Genomic DNA, 18,133 nt, shown 5'->3' on the forward strand with positions numbered 1-18,133 from the left:
AAACATGGGGCCTGGAGCAATCTTAAAGTGGCAGAGCACTTGCCTTGCAGGCAGCTGACTCAGGCTCAATCGCCTGCATCCCATATGGTTCCCCCAATCCCTGCCAGGAGTGCTCATGAGTGCAGAGCCAGGAGGAAGTCATGAGCACCTCTGGTTGTGACCAAAAAAAAAAAATTTTTTTTTCCAAGTATATATCAGCACCTGCATTATCACTTGAGTACGCATAGCATAGAAACAAAACAACACGTTAGTGATGCCACTTTAGAGAATCATTTTTCACTGCATTTTATTGGGATGTAGCCCACAGTCCATTTAAAGTCTAAACTCAACTCATTTTACACTGTCCAGAGTTGTGGATAATATAACTAGAACATTCAGCGCTCTAAAAGAAACCCCAAGATTCCTGCTAGGGCCCGTTTTGGTCCCAGCAGTGCTGGGTGCCACCTGAGTTGCTGGGGCATCGCGGGCTGCCATGGCTGTGCTGGGTGCCGGGCATCCACTTCCAGGCCTCGCGCGTGTTGGCGTGGGAGTTTCCCACCCAGCCCAGGTGGGAGACCTCGGGAGACCCTCACACCACGCCGGGGCGCTTCCTGCGCTTCCCCCGACTGTTCTCGAATAAAATCTCTTCTGAATCTGGGGACAGAGAGAGTTAAGTTTCCTAAGGCGTTTCAGCAGAGCAGAATTTAATTAACTCCCGGCCAGGGGACCCCCGCAGCCCTGGCTGCAGGCGGGCCTGTAGGCGGGGCCTAATACTGGGAGAGCCCAATCACGACGCGCCGCTGACCCTGCCGGCGGTCCATTGGAGGGTGTCTCTGGGCGCGGGGCTTGTGGGCGGGACCTTGTGTTACAGTTGTCCAATCACGACGCGCCGCTCGCCCTGCCGGCGGCCCATTGGCGGTTGCCATGGCTGCGGGCGTCCGCTTGACAAGATGGCGGCGACCGAGCGGTGGGGCCCGCGCGGCGGCGTCGGGGCGCCGCCAGGCTTCTAGGGGGCCGCGCTCCCGGGCGCGGCACGCGACCCCCAGGAATGGGCTGTCCGCCTTCCGGCGCTCTGCTCTGGGGGCTCCTGCTCCTGCAGAGTGTCCCGAGACCCCTGCTAGGCGACTTGGGTGCGTGCGCGGGAGCGGGGGTCAGCGGGCAGGCGGTGGACTCCCGGACCGGGGCCTCCGCGGCGCTGACCCTCCCCGTCTGCTTCCTCGCCCAGCGTTCATCCCGCCCTTCATCCGCATGTCCAGCCCTGCCGTCAGCGCGACCCTGCTCGGCGGCACCGACGGTGTCAGCGTGTCTCTGGCCTTGCTGCACGACGCGGAGGGTAAAGAGTCGGGCGTGCCGGGGTCCGGGCCGGGCGCCGTGGGGTCTCCGGCCGGCCGCTGGCCACTGCACGCTCAGAGGGGGCAGCGGGGACCGCGGCGGGGTCGGGGGAGGAAGCCGAGACAGGGATGCGGCCTTGCAGCCGCCAGGTAAGTCTGGCCTTCCCCCAGACGCGGACCTGGGGTCGGGTCCAGGCCGAGGGGGGAGGGGCTTGTCCCGGGACCCTCTCGGGGGGGCGCGTCCCGGGACCCTCTCCAGGGGCACCCGCCTGTGTCTCTCCTCAGGGTGGCTGCCGCCGCCGAGCTGTGGCGCACAGAGCAATGAGACGGGGAATTGGAGCGTGACCGCGACCCCGCTGGTGGTAAGGGCCCTGGGCCAGCCCGGGGACAGATTTCTGCAGCATCTCTTGAGCCGATGGGGCGTTGCCAGGGGCACTCAGCGCCAGCCCCTTGGGCTCCTGGATACCCTCAGCCCCAGTGCTTCCAAGGTGAAGCCTCTATTGCTGTCTGCTGGGACAGTCCGAGGGGCTGATAGGTTTGCAACTCCTGAACACTTGCAGGGCCAGAGAGTACAGCCGGTAAGGCGCTGGCCTTGCAGCTGAGGCGAGTTTGATCCCTGACACCCCAGATGGTCCCCTGAGCACCAGACTGACCTTGAACACAGAGCCAGGAGTAAGCTAAAAGAAAGCCAAACACCAAACAGAACACAAATACCGAAACACTCCCAGCCATTGCTCCTGCCCAGCTGCACTTAGGTGTGAGCCCCCAAGTCTGAGAGGCGGAACCCTCCGTGGGGCCCAAGGGTCCTGGCGGGCCTTCCCAGTGCAGAGAACACAGATGAGACTTTGCTCTTCCCAATGCCCGGGAGGGGGCGTTTCCAAGGGGCTTCCTGGGTGTGGCCAGCGAGGGATGGTAGATGAAGGGGTGATGGGCCCACGGATCTGTCAGGCCACGCTGGGCCTCCCTGAGTGTTTTAAGCCCAGGGTTGGGAGGACAGTGTCCTGGGCAGACTTGAGCCAAACGTGTCACCTCGCCTTGTGGTTCTCCTTTGTCAGAGGGACCCAGGTGGCCGTGTGCTCCTGCCACCACACACTCTTCTGGTGGTGTTTCCCTTCTTTCTGGTGTCTGGGCAGCGCCCAGCAGTGCACAGGGGCTGCTCCTGGCTCTGTGCTCACAGACCTCTGTGTGGTACCTGGGACCTGGCCAGGGTCAGCCGTGCCAGGCGAGCTGCCACCTGGTCTGTCTGGCCCTCCCAGCCGCTATGTCTTCCTTGCAGGGTGCGCTGGAAGTGACCGTGAGCCTGAGGATCGCCCCACCGTGGTGCTCCTCCGAAGGGACGGAGTCCTTCCCCGAGTCCCCGTGCCTGCTGCAGACGCTTCTGGTCACAGCAGCTCGGAATGGCTCCTGCGAGGCGCACTTGCTCATCCAGGCGGAAATCTTGGCCAACTCCTCGCCTGCCCACAATGCCTCAGGCAAGCCAGTCCTGGCCACGGGGCCCACTCCTCATGCCTGTAATGCACCTTCGGAGTGTCTGGGAACAAGACTTGGGGTGGAGGAGACAGATGAACAACTTTGTCTAAAGTGGAGTCTCCACAAACGCTTCTGTCTTTGTGGGCTAGAGCAATAATACAGTAGGTTGGGGGCTTGCCTGCATGTGGCCAACCTGGGTCTGATCCTCAGCACTTCACAGGGTCCCCCGAGCATTGCCAGGGGTAACCCCTGCGTGTGGGCCAGAGTCCCACAGAAGTACAGGGGCTGGGACTGGAGAGAGGTTTGCCTTGCACATGGCTGGCTCAGGTTCCATCCCTGGCATCCCGTATGGTCTCCTGAGCACCGCCAGGAGTAAACCCTGAGCATCACTGGGTGTGACCCCAAAACAAAACAAACGAACCCAAGAATATACAGGAGCTGGAGAGATGGTGCAGGGGTTAAGGTGCTTACCGCTTATACCTGATCCAGGCTCAGTTCCAGGCACCATTTATGGTCCCGTGAGCACGATCAGGAGTGACTCCCGTGCACAGCACCCAGAGGAGGCTCTGAGTAGAGCACAACTGCCCCCACACAAACACACACACACACACACACACACACACGCACGCACTGCTAATAGATGGTTTGTTTGTTATTCTCTGCCTTACCAAGTCATGCACCCAGGCTTGGTCTCGAGAGTTGCATCCACTGTGTTCTTTGCTCAGCTGTGAGTGTTCCCCATGACTCTGTGGTTGTTGAGTGGCTGGGCACAAGTTGAATCTTGCATTTGGAAGTGGGTTGGGAGGCCGGGCCTGGTACAGCTCAGACCTTCCCTGAAGAGAAGAGTCCCGGAGGGCCTGCGCCCACACCAGTGCTCCTGACCCTGCACCCCGAACCCCGGGCAGCTCCTCTGCCTCCCACCAGCCCGTGTGTCTGTCCCGTCAGGGCGACTGGGCAGTTCCCATTGTCCCCTCAGCACCTTGGACCCTCCTGCCGCAGATCCGGGCCCGCCCACAGCCGACCCCTGCTCTGCTCTGACGGTGGCTTCCAGCCTTGCGGTGTCCCAGCCAGGGAGGGACACAGCCCACTTATGAGCTCTGACCCTGGCATGGTCCTCTAGCCCTGGGTGATCCCCTGGGAGCAAGGGGTGCTGGGGATTCCGTCGGGCTACCCATGGTTCCTCTGTGTCTCGGGGGAGGTGGTGAGTTTGAAGGTGCCTGCACGGGGAGGGGGGGCGGAACCCGAGAGCCACGCTGGGACCCTCCCTGTGCCATCCCTCACAGCTGAGCTGCCCTGGGCTCTGCTCCTACAGAGAACGTGACCGTCATCCCGAACCAGGTGTACCAGCCCCTGGGCCCGTGTCCTTGCAACCTGACGGCTGGGGCCTGTGACATCCGCTGCTGCTGCGACCAGGTAGGCCCTTCTGGTGACCAGGAGCCGAAGTCGGGCGCCTGTGTGTGAATGAGTAAGGCCCCGAGGCATGTGCTCTCCGGACCTGGGCAGGATTGTTGCTCTCCTTCCTGCCTTCCCTCCCTCCTGCCTCCTTCCTGCCTTCGTTCCCTCACTTCCTCCCTCCCTCCCTTTCTTCCTTCCTTTCCTTCTTCCTTCCCTTCCCCTCCTTCCTTCCCTCCTCCTCCCTTCTCTGGCCTTAGCTTTCCGGCCAGCCGTAATTTGGTGATGGCTGTTGCAAAGGCCACTGACTCTTTCCCTCCCCCGCTGTATTCTCGTCTTTTCTTCTAACATATATATTAATTGGTCTGCTTTTGCATTGCCAGGAGGGGTGGACCCTGGGCTCCCCATGTGCGAGGCCGAGCACTCTCCCCCGAGCCCCTCCCGGCCCCTCTCCTGTATTTTTTGTGGCCACTTGGCTGTCGCCAGTGGCTGTTTGCTGGGTGGCTGGGAAGGGCCCGTGGGGAAACGTAGCAGGCCGTTGCCATGGGGGCATCTGGTGCCCCTCACTCCTCCCTCTCTCCCAGGAGTGCTCCGAGGACTTGCGCGGCCTGTTCCGAGAGGCCTGTTTCACCGGCGTCTGGGGCGGCGACGTGGCGCCCCCCTCGGATCAGCTCTGCTCGGCCCGTGCGGCCCCCGGTGGCTTCCCCTTCCTGTGTGTGCAGTCGCCCCCCGCCAACTCGCCTTTCCTCGGCTACTTCTTCCACGGGGCCGTGTGAGTGCTGCCCTCCCGGTCAGGCCCGTCGCTTGCCCCCAGAAGTGGCTGGCGCACTTGCCCCGGGCACAGCGACCTGTGTGTGACCCCCAGCACCACATACGGCCCTCTGAGCACTGCCAGGAGTGCTCCCTGAGCACTGATTCAGGAGTCATCCCTGAGCAGTGCTAGGTGGGCCGCTGCCCCCGGTTGCTGAGACCGCAGGGGCTGGTGGGTATCTGTGGGGGCACAAAGCAGGCTCACGGGCCACTTTATTCTTCTGTCTGGTTCAAGTTTCACAACTTTATTCCTGTCACTGTTAGTGAAGCAAAGTTATGTCACACGCCACTAACCCCTCGCCCTCCCGGTGAGACTGGGTGCAGATGCCTCTGTTGGAATGGAATGTGTCAGGGGAAGCCTGGGAGAGGCCGAGCGGGCAGCAGAGATTGAGGGCACGGCCCTGAGTCTGTCTCCGCATCTCCTGCACTGGACAGACAACGGGCATGGGCATGGGATGACAGTGGGTGGGAAAGCAGAGGAAGGGTTTGAGGGCCCTTGGGAGTGGGGGTGGGTTTGGGCTGCTCTGGGCAGTGCTCACTTGGGGGCTGATCCTGGCAGGACTGTGAGGGGCTAGGCAGGGACCCTCTGGCATGCTCCTTCCCTGGAGCCGTCTTCAGCCTCGGAGCACTTTTTAGCAGGTAGCAGCCGCAAGCTCAATGAGCGCCTTCTCTCTGCTGCACAGTTCCTCCGGACAAGACCCTTTCTCCTTCGGAGCGCATCTGCGTGCCGACTCCAGACCCCCCTCGGACCTTGGTTACAGACAGGGAGATCCAATCATCACTGAAGAAGAGGCGTATTTCACCCTTCCACAGGTAGCAAGGCCTGTTTTCATGGCCTGAATTGTTTCTTGTTTTCTTCTTATTGCTGTGAAGTCACATTGTGCTGTAGGACTTTTCCCTGGGTACTTATCTTCCTTCTGTGGACGTTTGATTCTGTGCCGATTGACGGTCTCAGGGCCTCTCTGCATTTTAATAACCAGTCTTGATGTACTAAAACTCAAACACTTTCATAAACTATCATTCTTCACTTTTGTTTAATAGCCGGTTTTTATTATTTATTTATTTATTTATTGAATCACTGTGGGAAAAGTTACAAAGCTTTCAGGTTTAGGTCTCGGTCATGCAAATATCAAACATATTTCCCTTTACCAATACTTATTTTTCACCACGAAGAACCCCAATAAACCCCCACCCCCCAACCCTCCCAATGCCTGTGAGACAGATGAATTCTAGTTAACACTCTATCTACTTTGATTAGATTCATTGTTTCGACAAAAGGTGCACCATTATTATTTAGAGTTTACACCCCCAAATCAGACATGCTGAAAAGGCATTGTGAAATCATTTGTTTTCTACAGCTGGTCACAAGAATTGGATTTCTGGTATTTTACTTATTAAGCCTGGAAGTAATTCTGCTGAGAGTCAGATAATTATGAGATTGGTTTCTGTGTTCTGGAGCCAGGGCCGTGCTGGAGAGCCGCTCGTGGGGGGCAACTCCTGACCTTGGTAGGGTGTGAAGGACGAGCCGGGAACGCCCCCATTCCCATGAGGTTTCAGTCGCCCCATCATGACTGGCTCATACCTGAATAGTCGGTTTTTAGCAAGCCAAGAATACATTATTTTTTATAGCATTCTGTAATTTTTAAAAATATCTTGTGACATCTTAATTTAAAACGATGAATTCTTGTTTTTGATTTTTTTGTTTCATGCCCAGCAATATTCAGGGCTTACTCCTAGCTCACAGCAAAGCCTGGCAAGCTCCCCGTGACCTATTCGATATGCCAAACACAGTAACAATAAGTCTCATGATGGAGACGTTACTGGGCCCGCTTGAGCAATTTGATGAACAACTGGAGGACAGTGCTACAGTGCTACTCCTAGCTCTGTGCTCAGGAGTGACCTTTGGTGGTGAAGGGAGTTTAACTGGGGTCAGTTGGATGCACAGTAAAGCACCTTAACCCCTATCCCTCTGGTCCCCAAAGCTTAGTTTTTCTGTTTTTAATTTTACGCCATACCTGATATTGCTCAGGGCAAGTCCTGCCTATGCACCCAGGGATCACTCCTGGCGGGGCCTTGTGATCAACCTGGGCCGCCAACTGACCTGTCTCTCTGGGCCCATGAAACCTTATTTTGTTATTTTGTTGTTGTTGTTGTTGTTGTTTGGCCACACCCAGTGATGCTCAGGGGTTACTCCTGGCTCTGCGTTCAGGAATCACTCCTGGCAGTGCTTGGGGGACCACATGGGATATCGGGGTGGGGATTGAACCCGGGTGGGCTGCGTGCAAGGCAGATGCCCTCCCTGCTGGACTATCGCTCCGGCTCCTGTTTGTTTTGGTGCCACACCCACACCCGGTGATGCTCAGGGATTACTCCTGACTGAGCTCTGGCGTGTTTGGGGACCATATGGGATGCTGGGGATCGAATTTGGGTCAACCACGTGCAAGCAAAAGCCTTGCCCGCTGGACTGTCACTCCAGCCACGAAATTTTTTTTTTTTTAGTTCAAAATTGTGAGGCAAAAATATTTGTAGGAAGAAAATACGGAGGCAAAAACGTTTTCCTTTATTGTTGTCATGAGTCCATCTCACTTTCTCTTATTTTTTGCTTTTTGGGTCATACCCACTGATGCTTAGGGATCACTCCTGGCTCTGCACTCAGGGATCACTCCTGGTGATGCTCCGGGACCATAGGGGATGCGGGGGATTGAACCCAGGTCAGCCGCATGCAAGCAAACGCTCTACCAGCTGTGCTATCGCTCAGGCCCCTCTTCTCACTTTCTTAGGGCCAGTATCAGTCTGGCACTGGCAGGCAGGACAGCTGTGACGCTGGCAAATGAGGGGGTAGGGGCGGGGGTGGGGGGGGCACATGCAGAGACTCAGCCTCACTCCCTGTCCTGCAGGTGTCGCTGGCGGGTCACTGTCTGCAGCAGGCCCCTGTCGCCTTCCTTCACAACCTCCACGTCCAGTGCATCACTGACCTGGCAGCGCCTCGACAGCGAGCTGGGACCCCCCACGTGAGGATCCGGAGCGTTGCCACGGGAGGTCTGTCTGGGTGGGGAATGTAACGCCGGGCCGGGTGTTCCCTGAGTCCTGGGGCCGGGGCGCAAGTGTCGCACCCCCAAGTACAGGTGGGAGCCACCGCAAGGGGTGGCCTCCAAAACAACTCCAGCCCCCCACCGAGATCACTTAAGGCTGCCTGGCACCATTGGGGTTGTCTGGGGCCCAAGCACTGGTGCGGACCCTCCCCCAACCTGACATATCAACGATAAAAGCACTTGGGTCTCTTTCTGGCTATTTTGGGTCACACCCGGCGATGCTCAGGGATTACTCCTGGCTCTGCACTCAGTAACCGCTCTTGGTGGTGCCCAGGGACCCTATGGGATGCTGGGGATCGAACCCAGGTTGGCCGTGCGCAAAGCAAACGCCCTACCTGCTGTGTTATTGCTCCGGCCCAGGAAAGCACTTTGTTGGGATGAGGAGGTGGCTCAGGGTTGAGAAACACACACTTTGCATGAGCAGACCCCCACTCAAATCCCACACCGCCCCTCCCACTACCGAGACTGGCCCTGGTGGCTTGCAGCTGCCGGCTGGGCCCCACTGTGGTTCCGGCAAGTATTGAACCGTCCAACCTGGAACAAAGCCAAGGTCATTCTGCTGGGCCAACCTCGGTCTGCATTTTAGCTGATGGGTGGGAGATTTTGGTCCTGCAAACACCTGTGGGGCTGCAGGGAGGGCAGGCGGGGAAGCCTTGCCGGGGTCCAGGTAAGGGTCCCCGAGCGCACAGGCCCACGGCCTCCCACCCAGTGCTCAGCCTGGCGCAGTCCCTGTGCCCTGACCCCTGCCCTCTCCCCAGCTCTTTGGCTGCTTTTCTGCTGGAGATAAGATCCTGCGATGAGAAACTCACCTTTCTAAAACGCAGGATTCAGAGGCGTGTAGAGCCTGGGCAGGGCTGAGCAGCCGTCACCTCACTGACTCTAGAACGTTCTGCACCCCATGCCTGTGCTCCCCTTTTGCCAACCCCTGAGCTGCTCGGTCCATGGGCCCCCTAATCTGGACATTTCTTGGGGGACCACTGTGGTGCTGGGCTCTGCCGTGAGGCCTTTGGTGACGGACTCCAGCTCCTCTGTGGCGTGTTGAGATCCACCGCCAGCACCACCAGGGTGGGAGCACCTTTCTCTGCTGAGACTCGCCCGCTGCAGGGCTGCTCCCGGCCCCTGCCCCCCCAGACCGGCTGTCTGTCCCTCCCAGGGGCTCTGCGGGACGGGAGGGTCTGGGAGGGTCTTTGTGTTACACAGCCCAGATCTTTCCCCAGACCTTTGTTTCTGAGACTGCGCAGATGGGGTGGGGGGGTGGAGTTTGCTGGAAACGGCTAGGGTGTCCAGTTCTTGGAAAACGGGAGGTGAGGTTCAGGTTCGCGGGATGGGCCCGGGGTGGGGATCCAGCCGCAGTGAGGGACACAGCACAGACCTGACACTGCAGAGCTCTGAGTTCTGTCCCCGATGCCTCCAGCCGCCGTGGCAGACATGGCCCTGTGGGCCCTGAGCACTGCAGGGCCCAGGGGAGACCTCGCACATGGGGCTGGGGGCTCGGGAGTCTTTGGCGAGTTTCTCTCAAGCTCAGGGCACTCTGCTGCCCACCTGGCTGCCCTCAGACCCCACGCTGGAGCTGCAGAGGCAGGAAGTGCCTGAGACCTGCCCTGGCAAAGGACGGACACGCAGGCCCCAGCAGATATGGCCCGTCACTCCTGCGCTTCTTGCGCTGGTGGCCGGCACAGGCCCTGCAGAGGCACTGGGGAAGGGGGAACCCTATGGGCTTCCCAGCCAGGACGCTCACCGTGGCTCTTGCAGGCTTGGTCACGCCCAACGTTGTCTATGAGGAGGCGGCCAACCTGGACAGACTCATCAGCAATGCAGGTGGGCTCTGGAAACACCCTCCCGAGCCCCCATCAGCCCTGCCATCACTCAGAGTGGGGGGCATGAAGCAGCTCTCGGGGTGTGTCTGCTCTCAGCCCCCCATGGCCTGGACCAGCAGCTCCAGGGCCGCATCCTGGCACCTTTCTTCCCCTTTAGTCTGGGGTCTTTCCACACACTAGTTTGGGGTCTCGCCATCCTTGCCCCGAGAATTGTGGGGGGAGGGGCTCCCAAACAGGAACTCTGGGGTGTTTGGGGGCCACCTCCAGCTGGGATCATGCTTGAAGGCCCCTTCTGTTTGCAGAGATACTTCTCAGCCGTGGCGTGGCCCCCAGAAGCATGGCCGTGGAGGAGCACTATACTTTTTGGTGGAACAATAACACCGTCAGTGAGGTGGACGTCAGGATCGTCAGAGCTTCTATGCATGCCCACCAGGAAGGTACCCCCACTGGGTGGGGCGACAGTGCAGCCGGTGGGGTGTTTGCCTAGCGAGTCCCCAACTTGGGTTCAATCCCCGGCATCCCATATGGTCCTCTGTGCACCGCCAGGAGTGATTCCTGAGTGCAGAGCCAGGAGTTAAGCCCTGAGCACTGCCAGGTGTGACCCAAAAAAGACAAAATTAAAAAAGAAAAAGGTATCTCCGCCAAGGCCCCAGGGAGCACTCTGTCTTTCCCACGGGGTGCTCGCTTGCTCTCTGGGGGGGTCTCTGTTTAACACAGAGCGCAAAGGCAGGTTTATTTCTTGGCTGTAGCCACGACTCGGTTCTCAGGAAGACATGTCAAAGGCGGCGGTCAGGTGAAGAACATACCAGAGGCGTGATTCCTTTCCCTGCTGAAGTGCTCGCTGCTTTTGTCTTGCCTCGTTTGCTTCTAGGGCTCCTGACACAGACATTCACGGTCCAGTTTGTCAGCTACAACGGTGGCGTCGAGAAGGAAGTGTCAGGAAACCCAGGTAAGGCCGCCCCGTTGCTGAGGGCCCCGGCACTCGCTGCTTAACTTGTGGCCTGCGTGGCCTGCTTTAGTCCTCTGTCACACTCTGTCCCTCCTTTTGCTCGCCGTCACACAGCATCGGGGTAGTACCGGTTGCAGTGAAGGCAGAGCCCCAGGAGAAGGAGTCACCGTCCAGGCCCAGGTGAAGCGGCTGGTTCCTTGACGGGGCCGGAGCCGCCTAGGCCTGTCCTGCCTCCTGACTCCCCTGCTGGCTGCTGTGCATCTGCTTATTTGGGACCCTGCCTGCTGCTCCTTGAGGGGGCCTTGCTGGTGGCCTCTGGTCCCTGCTGTGCACTTAGAAAGTGCCACGGGGACACGGTGTGATGTGGATCTATTGGTTGAATAAAACGTATTGCTCAAAGTCTTTCCACCTCAGGCCCGGCGACAGCACAGTGGGGAGGACACTTGCATGTGGCCGACCCGGGTTCGATCCCCGGCATCCCATATGGTCCCCTGAGCACCACCAGGAGTGACTCCTGAATGCAGAGCCAGGAGGAACCCCTGAGTATCTCTCAGTGTGGCCCTGAAAAAACAAACTTTCTTTCTCTCTCTGGCAATGCTCAGAGGCTACTCCCAGCTCAGTGCTCAGGGGACCCTATGGTGCCAGGTCTAAGCTGTGCACCAGCCCTTTGTGCTGTCTCTCTAGTTCTTGCTGTTTCTCTTTTTAAAAATGAGGCTACTGGGGCTGGAGCGATAGTACAGCAGGTAGGGCATTTGCCTTGCACATGGCCAACCCAGGTTTGATTCCTTCCCAGCATCCCATATGGTCCCCCAAGCACTGCCAGGAGTAACTCCTGAGCATCGCCTAATGTGACCCCCCACTCCCACCAAAAAAAAAAAAAATGAAGCTACTAGGGGCCAGAGCAATAGTACAGCAGGTAGGGGGCCTCACACACAGCTGCTCTTGGTTCAATTCCTGGCACGCCCTATGATTCCCTGAGCACTTCCAGGAGTGATTCCTGAGTGCAGAGCCCGGAGTAAACCCTGAGCATCGGCGGGTGTGACCCAAAAAGTAAAGGTAAAGGTAAAGGCCCTCCCGTTTATCGTCGATTTGCTCGAGCGGGCCCAGTAACATCTCCATTGGAGACTTTGTTGTTACTGTGTCTGGCATATCGAATACTCTCGGTAGCTTGCCGGGCTCCCAAAAAGTAAATCAATAAAAATGAGGCTACTAGGGGCTATAGCGGGGAGGGCGCTTGCCTTGCACACGGCCCATTGGGTTCTATTCCTGGTACCACATGAGCCCTGCCAGGACACAGCCCAAGGAGGGAAACACGGGGCTTGCGGTGGTGGCCCAGCAGCTTTGCCCGTGGGGGTTTCACGGCTCCGTGGGCCGCGCCAGCTGTGCCCCAGCCTGGAGGAGGGCAGCCCCATCTTTGCCTTTGTCCAGGTTATCAGCTTGGCAGGCCGCTGCGAGCTCTGGATACCAACGGGTCGAGTAATGTGACGACTTTACACCTTTGGCAACCAGGTGAGGCGACGGGGTAGTGGGTGAGGCGTCTGTGGGCACGAGTGGGAGTTGCTTTTCAGGGGCGGCCGTGAGGCCAGGCACGGTGGCAGCTCATCCGCAGGGTGCTGGTGGGTTCCTGGCGTCTGCTCTGCCTGGGTTTCCACATCATTTACTGGGAAGAGACTGAAGTAGGGCACTGGCCGAGGGAGGCCTGGTCATTGCCTCCTGGGGACAGGAGACCCGGGCTTCCTTCAAACCACTCAGCGTCCTTGGTGTGGTGGCCAGACCCCACACTGGCCACTGTGGTGTCGGTCGGGTGCAGAGTTGGCCGTTGGCCTGCGTGGGGCCTTCCCCCTGAGGAAGGGGCTTCAGTCCGCTCCTGCGCGTTAGAGCAGCCTCAGCTGCCGGACTCAGATGCTTCGCCCCTGTGGACAGTGATGGTGACCAGATGTGACATTATTCAGCAATGACAGCCAGAGGCTTGCCTTTCCCTTCTCCAGTCGGAAGCGGCTTGTGTACTGCGGCGCGTCTCAAGCCCGTCCTGTTCGGAGAGAACGCGCAATCCGGGTGCTTCCTGCTGGTCGGCATTCCGCAGGCTGAGAACTGCACTCAGCTCAGGTGGGTCACTGGGGGCGTGCGAGCACCTGGGCTGGTCAGCTTAAAGGAACGCTTCCCACGTGCTTGCTCAGACAGCAGGAGCAGGGGCTGGGGCCACAGCGCAACCGGGAGGGCGCTGGCCTTGCACTAGGCAGACCTGGGTTCGATTTCCGGCACCCCATAGGGTCCCCCAAGCCCACCAGGAGTGATTGCTGAGTGCAGAGCCAGGAATAGCCTGGGTACACCATCAGGTGTGACCCAAAAACCAAGAAAAAGAAAACAAAACAGAAAGCAAGAGTGTGGCACAAATGCAGACTAAAAAGCCAAAATAACAGGGTGGGGGAGGGAGAAAAAGTGACAGCGAAGAAAGGCAATCAGTGCCCTAGAGGTTTGAACCAAATGACTGTCAAGAGAAATAAGCTTCCTTGGGAATAATGCCACTCTATCCACATTTGTATGTTTCTCTGCTGAAGTTAATGTAGATTGTTGGAGCCTAATTCTTGTAAAGTATGAAAAGGGAGGGTATGATTAACTTGCAAAGAAAAAATTCTGAAGCCCTGTCCCACGACTTATAAAGCACTGTTTGTTTAGCTGTCTGGGGCATCCAGCAAGAGTATTTATAACTATGCATCAGTTTTCTGGTTTTTGTTCCTTTTTGGGTTTTGGACCACTCCTAACTGTGCTTCACCCCTGGTGGGCTTGTGTACCGTATGAGTGCTGGGGGGGGGGGGCGCACCTGGGTCAGCCGTGTGCAAGACAAGCGCCCTCCCCACTGTCCTATCTCTGGCCCACTGTTTTCTTTGTTAGTGGTAAAACAGTCATTTAAATGTGGAAAGATCGGTGGCATTTTAGAATATTCCTAATCTGAGCCCACAACTTCCATTTCGTTCCAACACTTTTACTTTTTGTGATGTCAGGGATGGGACCCCAGCCTTGACTCCGGCCCCTCACCACAGCTCTTGGTCAGAGGGAATTGGGGTAATGGGGAGAAGACAGGACCCCCGACCCACCCCTCCCCAGCGTTTCTCACCAGGAGGGCCTTCAGTCTGGCTCCCAGCCAGTAGCCCCTGGACATCCCCCCGGACATCCCCCAGAGGGGCTTTGGGAGAGAACTGACTAGTGTCCGACTCTTTTGCAGAGAGGAGGCCGCAGAACATCTCAAGTCATTGATCCAGTTGACCCACGTGGCCTCGAGAGGCAACTCAGACCCCCAGGACCTGAGTGACGGCTGGCTGGAGGTCATCGGTGAGTCGGAGCTGCTTGCGGCGACACTCACCTCTGCCTGAGCTGAGGCTCTTGGGGCAAGAGCTTCTTCCCCGACTCCCACTCATGAGTTTTTTTTTGGTGTGTCAAAAAGAAATGTGGCGCGGGGTTCAGAGTGCTCCCATTTAGAGCTGATCATGTCCGCGAAGGGACTCCTACACAAGGCTGTTGGGTTTCCGGGGTGTTCCAGTTCACTTGCTGGTTTTGACTAGCAGAGATGTGGGCAACTGGAACTGGAGCACAGGTACTGCAGAGAGCGCAGGGAGGGAGAAGGGAGGGAAGGGAGGAGGGGAGGAAGGAGGAGGGGAGGGGAGGAAGGCAGGGGAGGAGGAAAGGGGGAATAGGAGGAAGGAGTGGAAGGAAGAGGAGGGAAAGAAGGAAGGAGAGGAAGGGAAGAGGGAGGAGGCAAGGGGAGGAGGGGAGGAGAGGGGAGAGGGGAGGGACTTCAGAACCCAGGCAAAGCTGATCTCCTGGTCCACCCTTTGCGTGGCTGCTGGTCCTGTGTGAGACACAGCCGTAACCAGGCATTCCCGGCAGTCATGGGCTTTGTTCACAGGCCCTGTGGGTTTCCAATGGAACCTGGGAACGGGCTCGTGCCTCATGGCACTGTCAGCCAGGCTCACTGCAGGGCACAGTGGTTCTGGGTGCGAGATAGGGCATCTGTCCTTCAAACTATCTCCCGACACACATGCACACACACACACACACACACACACACACACACATGCGCACTCACAAACACACCGCTTGCATGCATGTGTGCGCTGTTTTTTTGGATTGGGGGCCATACCTGATGGTGCTCGGGGCCTGTTCTGGGCAGTGCCCTGGAGACCGTGTGCAGTTCCAGGAATGATCTGATCTGGGTGGGCCACATGAAGGCCAGGCCGTCCCCACTGTGCCGTCTCTTGGCCACCCACCCGCTCTGTTACTCCTGGTGCTGCTCAGGCCGGTGGTACCTGGGGTTGCCATCAGGGCGTGGTTGGGGATGCTGGGGGTCGGCCTCAGGGCCTGGCCAGGGCTTGGTGTCCCAACATGCTTGTCACCCACGGAAGCACTGGCAGCAGGGCTGGCTAGGAGCACCATGTCACTCGTCCCTGTTGGTGGCATTTCCTGCACCATGGCTTGGCGGCTTAGGAGGCTCTCGTGGCTCCACGGCTTCCTGTGTGTGCGCAGGCAAAGGCCCAGCGGTGAGCAACACCAGCGGCAGCGGCGGCATCTGCCAGGAGGTCCCGGCCCAGCTGCTCATCCGCGTCCTCGTGTCAGACGCTGGTGCTGTGGAAGGGATCCCGCAGGCAGCCATCCTCAGCGTAGAGACCAGGTGCGGCCCTGCCCTCCTCCCAGGGGGGATGCTCGCTGGGCAGCGTGGGTTATTTACCAAGTTGTTATTTGTCTAGGCCACATGGTTATGTGCATAAATGCGTATGGTCAGGGGTGACTCCTGGCTCTGCACTCGAGGTTCACTCCTGGCAGTGGTCAGGGGACCCTAGGGATGCGGGGGATCAAACCCAGACTGGCCGTGTGCAAGCCAGTCGCCCTCCCCGCGGTGCTATTGCTTTGGCCCCAAATGCAGCATTTCCAAACAGTGTCCTCACAAGTTTATTTGAGGTGTGCCAGTTTACAACTATGTACAAAGCTCTAAGGGGTTCTGCAAAGCATTTGTAGACATAGAAAGATAATTAGGGGCTTTCCAGCGTTGCTTGAAATCACAAGAGAGGGAACAGTGCCAGGGTAGAGAACTTAACTGTGGACAGGCGGGTTCACTTCCCCAGGTCCCTTCCCCACTGTGGAGCCACTCTCTGCGTCTGGAATAGTCCTGACGCCCCTCCGTGTGGCACTTCTGCCAACTCTAAGTGATGGGGCCCAGTGCATGCTGATGCAGGCATGAAGGGGCATGTGTTGGTGCCTGCTCCAGGGCCCAGGTGGTCCCCCTTCCTCTCCCCTCCAGGCAGGCTTGATTCTCAGGGGTGTCTAGATGAGCACCAAGTCCAGGCTTTGGACCGTGGAGCCCGGCCGGTGGGAGGGGGGTGGGGGTTCATTCTTTCTTGCCTCCTTAGAACTCCCAGGAATGTGGTTCAAGTGGTGGCCCGTGCCCTGCACGTGAGGTCCCCGGTTGGGCCATAGCACTGTGTGGTACCCGCAGCACCCCTGGCCCGGCCCACAGTCTCTTACAGCCCGGGAGACGCTGTTGGCTCACTCTGGTCCTGGCGCCCTTGGGACAGTTGCCATGGCTGGGGCAGCGGCAGGGCTACTGGAGGAAGGGACCAGCCTGGGCAGCGTGACCTCTTCTGGCCCTTTCAGCCAGGAGCGGGAGGGGTAGCTGTGCCTGGGGAATTTGGGTGTGCAGTGGCCAGGAGGCGGCAGGTGGCAGGCACAGCCCCACGTACCTCACAGTGCTGCACTGAGCATTATGAGGTATGCGCTGTGCGGCCAGGACCCTTGCGGAGACCAGCCTACACCACGGGAAGGAAAAGCGCCCCTTTCCAGTGAGGTGACAGGCATGGGCAGGACCCAGGACAGTCCAACACTGCCAGCCGTGTGTGTGGGGGCGGCAGGGGGTGGGAGGTCATGCTCCTGTGTCTCCTCCATGGGGCCGGAAAACTGTAATAGAGCAGAGGAAGCGGGGGAGTGCCTTCTGCTAGTCGCTGCCCGGGAGTGCCCCCATGTCTGGACAGACTGCAGAGGGGCCGGTAACGCCCTGGACTCTCTCCCTGCAGGTTCTCCCACGTGGACTGGCAGCTCCAGTGCGGGCTCACCTGTGAGGGCCGGGCCGAGCTCTTCCCTCTCGGAGCATCTGTGCAGTTCATCACGGTCCCTGCCCGGCTACCCCGTCCACTCACCAGGTGACTAGCTGACATGACTATTAGGGAGCACGGACACAGACAGTGCTCCCTGCGCCCACCCAGCACTCCAGACCCTCTGACCCCTCACCTGGCTTAGATAGAGAAGATCCCACACATGGACCGTGGACCATGGGTGTTTGGTTCTTTAATCGAGGCTTGATGCTTCTACAGGAGAGCATGCATGATTGTAGCTGTTGTTATCTTTGAAATGTTTTCTAGGTACCAGATAAATTTCACCGAGTACGACTGTGAGAGAAACGACGTGTGCTGGCCGCAGCTCCTCTACCCACTAACCCAGCACTATCACGGTACAGTGAAAGTTTCTGGAATGTTGTTCTGTCAATGGAAACATTTTTTAAAAATGTGTGAATGTCAGAGAAAACTTAAAACATACAGAGAAGTTTCCAAAGAAAACATTTACTGTGAGTGTTGTCCACTTAGAAATGATCAGTGCTCACGTTTTTGCCTCTGGGTAATTACCAAAGAGATAAGGGTGAGGGAGATAGCTCCTGGGGAGACACCCAAGGGACTGGAGAGAAGAGGCGTGGCATGCTGAGGCCTGGGTTCCATCCCTGCCACTTCAGGGCTCCCCTAGCACCATTGGGTATGACCCTCAAACCAACCAACCAACCAGCGACGAGGTGGAGAGCGTGCTTCATGTGGTGATGCCTTGCCTTGCAGGCGAGCCTTATTCTCAGTGCCTTGCCAAGAGCCTACTACTGGCGGCCTTCCTGATGACAGCCCTGCTCTTGAGTGACCCCTGGACCCGAATACACAGAGCTGGAAACCCCTCCACAACCTGACTCCTTAGCAGCCCTCAGTGATGTGCCTCTCTCCCTGCAGGCTTTAAATAAATAAATGGAATGCTTACATTTTGTAGAAAAGTTCATGAAGAGATCTGCAAATCAAACTTACAGGGGCAGGTGCCCTGTGGCTCACAGAAAGGCAGGACTGCATGGTTATAGCCAGGGCTGGGCCGGACTCAGCCAGACAGGCGGGAGGGTCGCCAGTGAAGGGACCGTGTTAGGAGAAGCCGGAGAACTGATCCCAGGTTACAAAGGCTTAGGCCTTCGGGCTGTATGTTGCGCTTGCCTCTGAGAGTCAA

The 18,133-nt window shown here is 58.1% G+C and overlaps 1 protein-coding gene across 1 annotated transcript; it reads left to right on the plus strand.

Moving 5' to 3' along the window:
* The first annotated feature begins 923 nt into the window (after window positions 1-923).
* Window positions 924-17,874, plus strand: TCTN2 (tectonic family member 2). Its single transcript, XM_056131395.1, has 18 exons — window positions 924-1,109; window positions 1,205-1,312; window positions 1,596-1,672; window positions 2,587-2,782; window positions 4,093-4,193; window positions 4,757-4,944; window positions 5,666-5,795; window positions 7,880-8,021; window positions 9,827-9,892; window positions 10,194-10,328; window positions 10,763-10,840; window positions 12,269-12,349; window positions 12,829-12,946; window positions 14,064-14,170; window positions 15,362-15,506; window positions 16,903-17,028; window positions 17,248-17,336; window positions 17,710-17,874. The coding sequence occupies exons 1-18, from the start codon at window positions 1,028-1,030 to the stop codon at window positions 17,829-17,831; spliced, it is 2,091 nt and encodes a 696-aa protein (XP_055987370.1). The 5' UTR covers window positions 924-1,027; the 3' UTR covers window positions 17,832-17,874.
* Window positions 17,875-18,133: the final 259 nt, after the last annotated feature.

This window comes from Sorex fumeus, unplaced genomic scaffold (assembly GCF_029834395.1).
Source record: "Sorex fumeus unplaced genomic scaffold, SorFum_2.1 ptg000087l, whole genome shotgun sequence".
NCBI lineage: Eukaryota > Metazoa > Chordata > Mammalia > Eulipotyphla > Soricidae > Sorex > Sorex fumeus.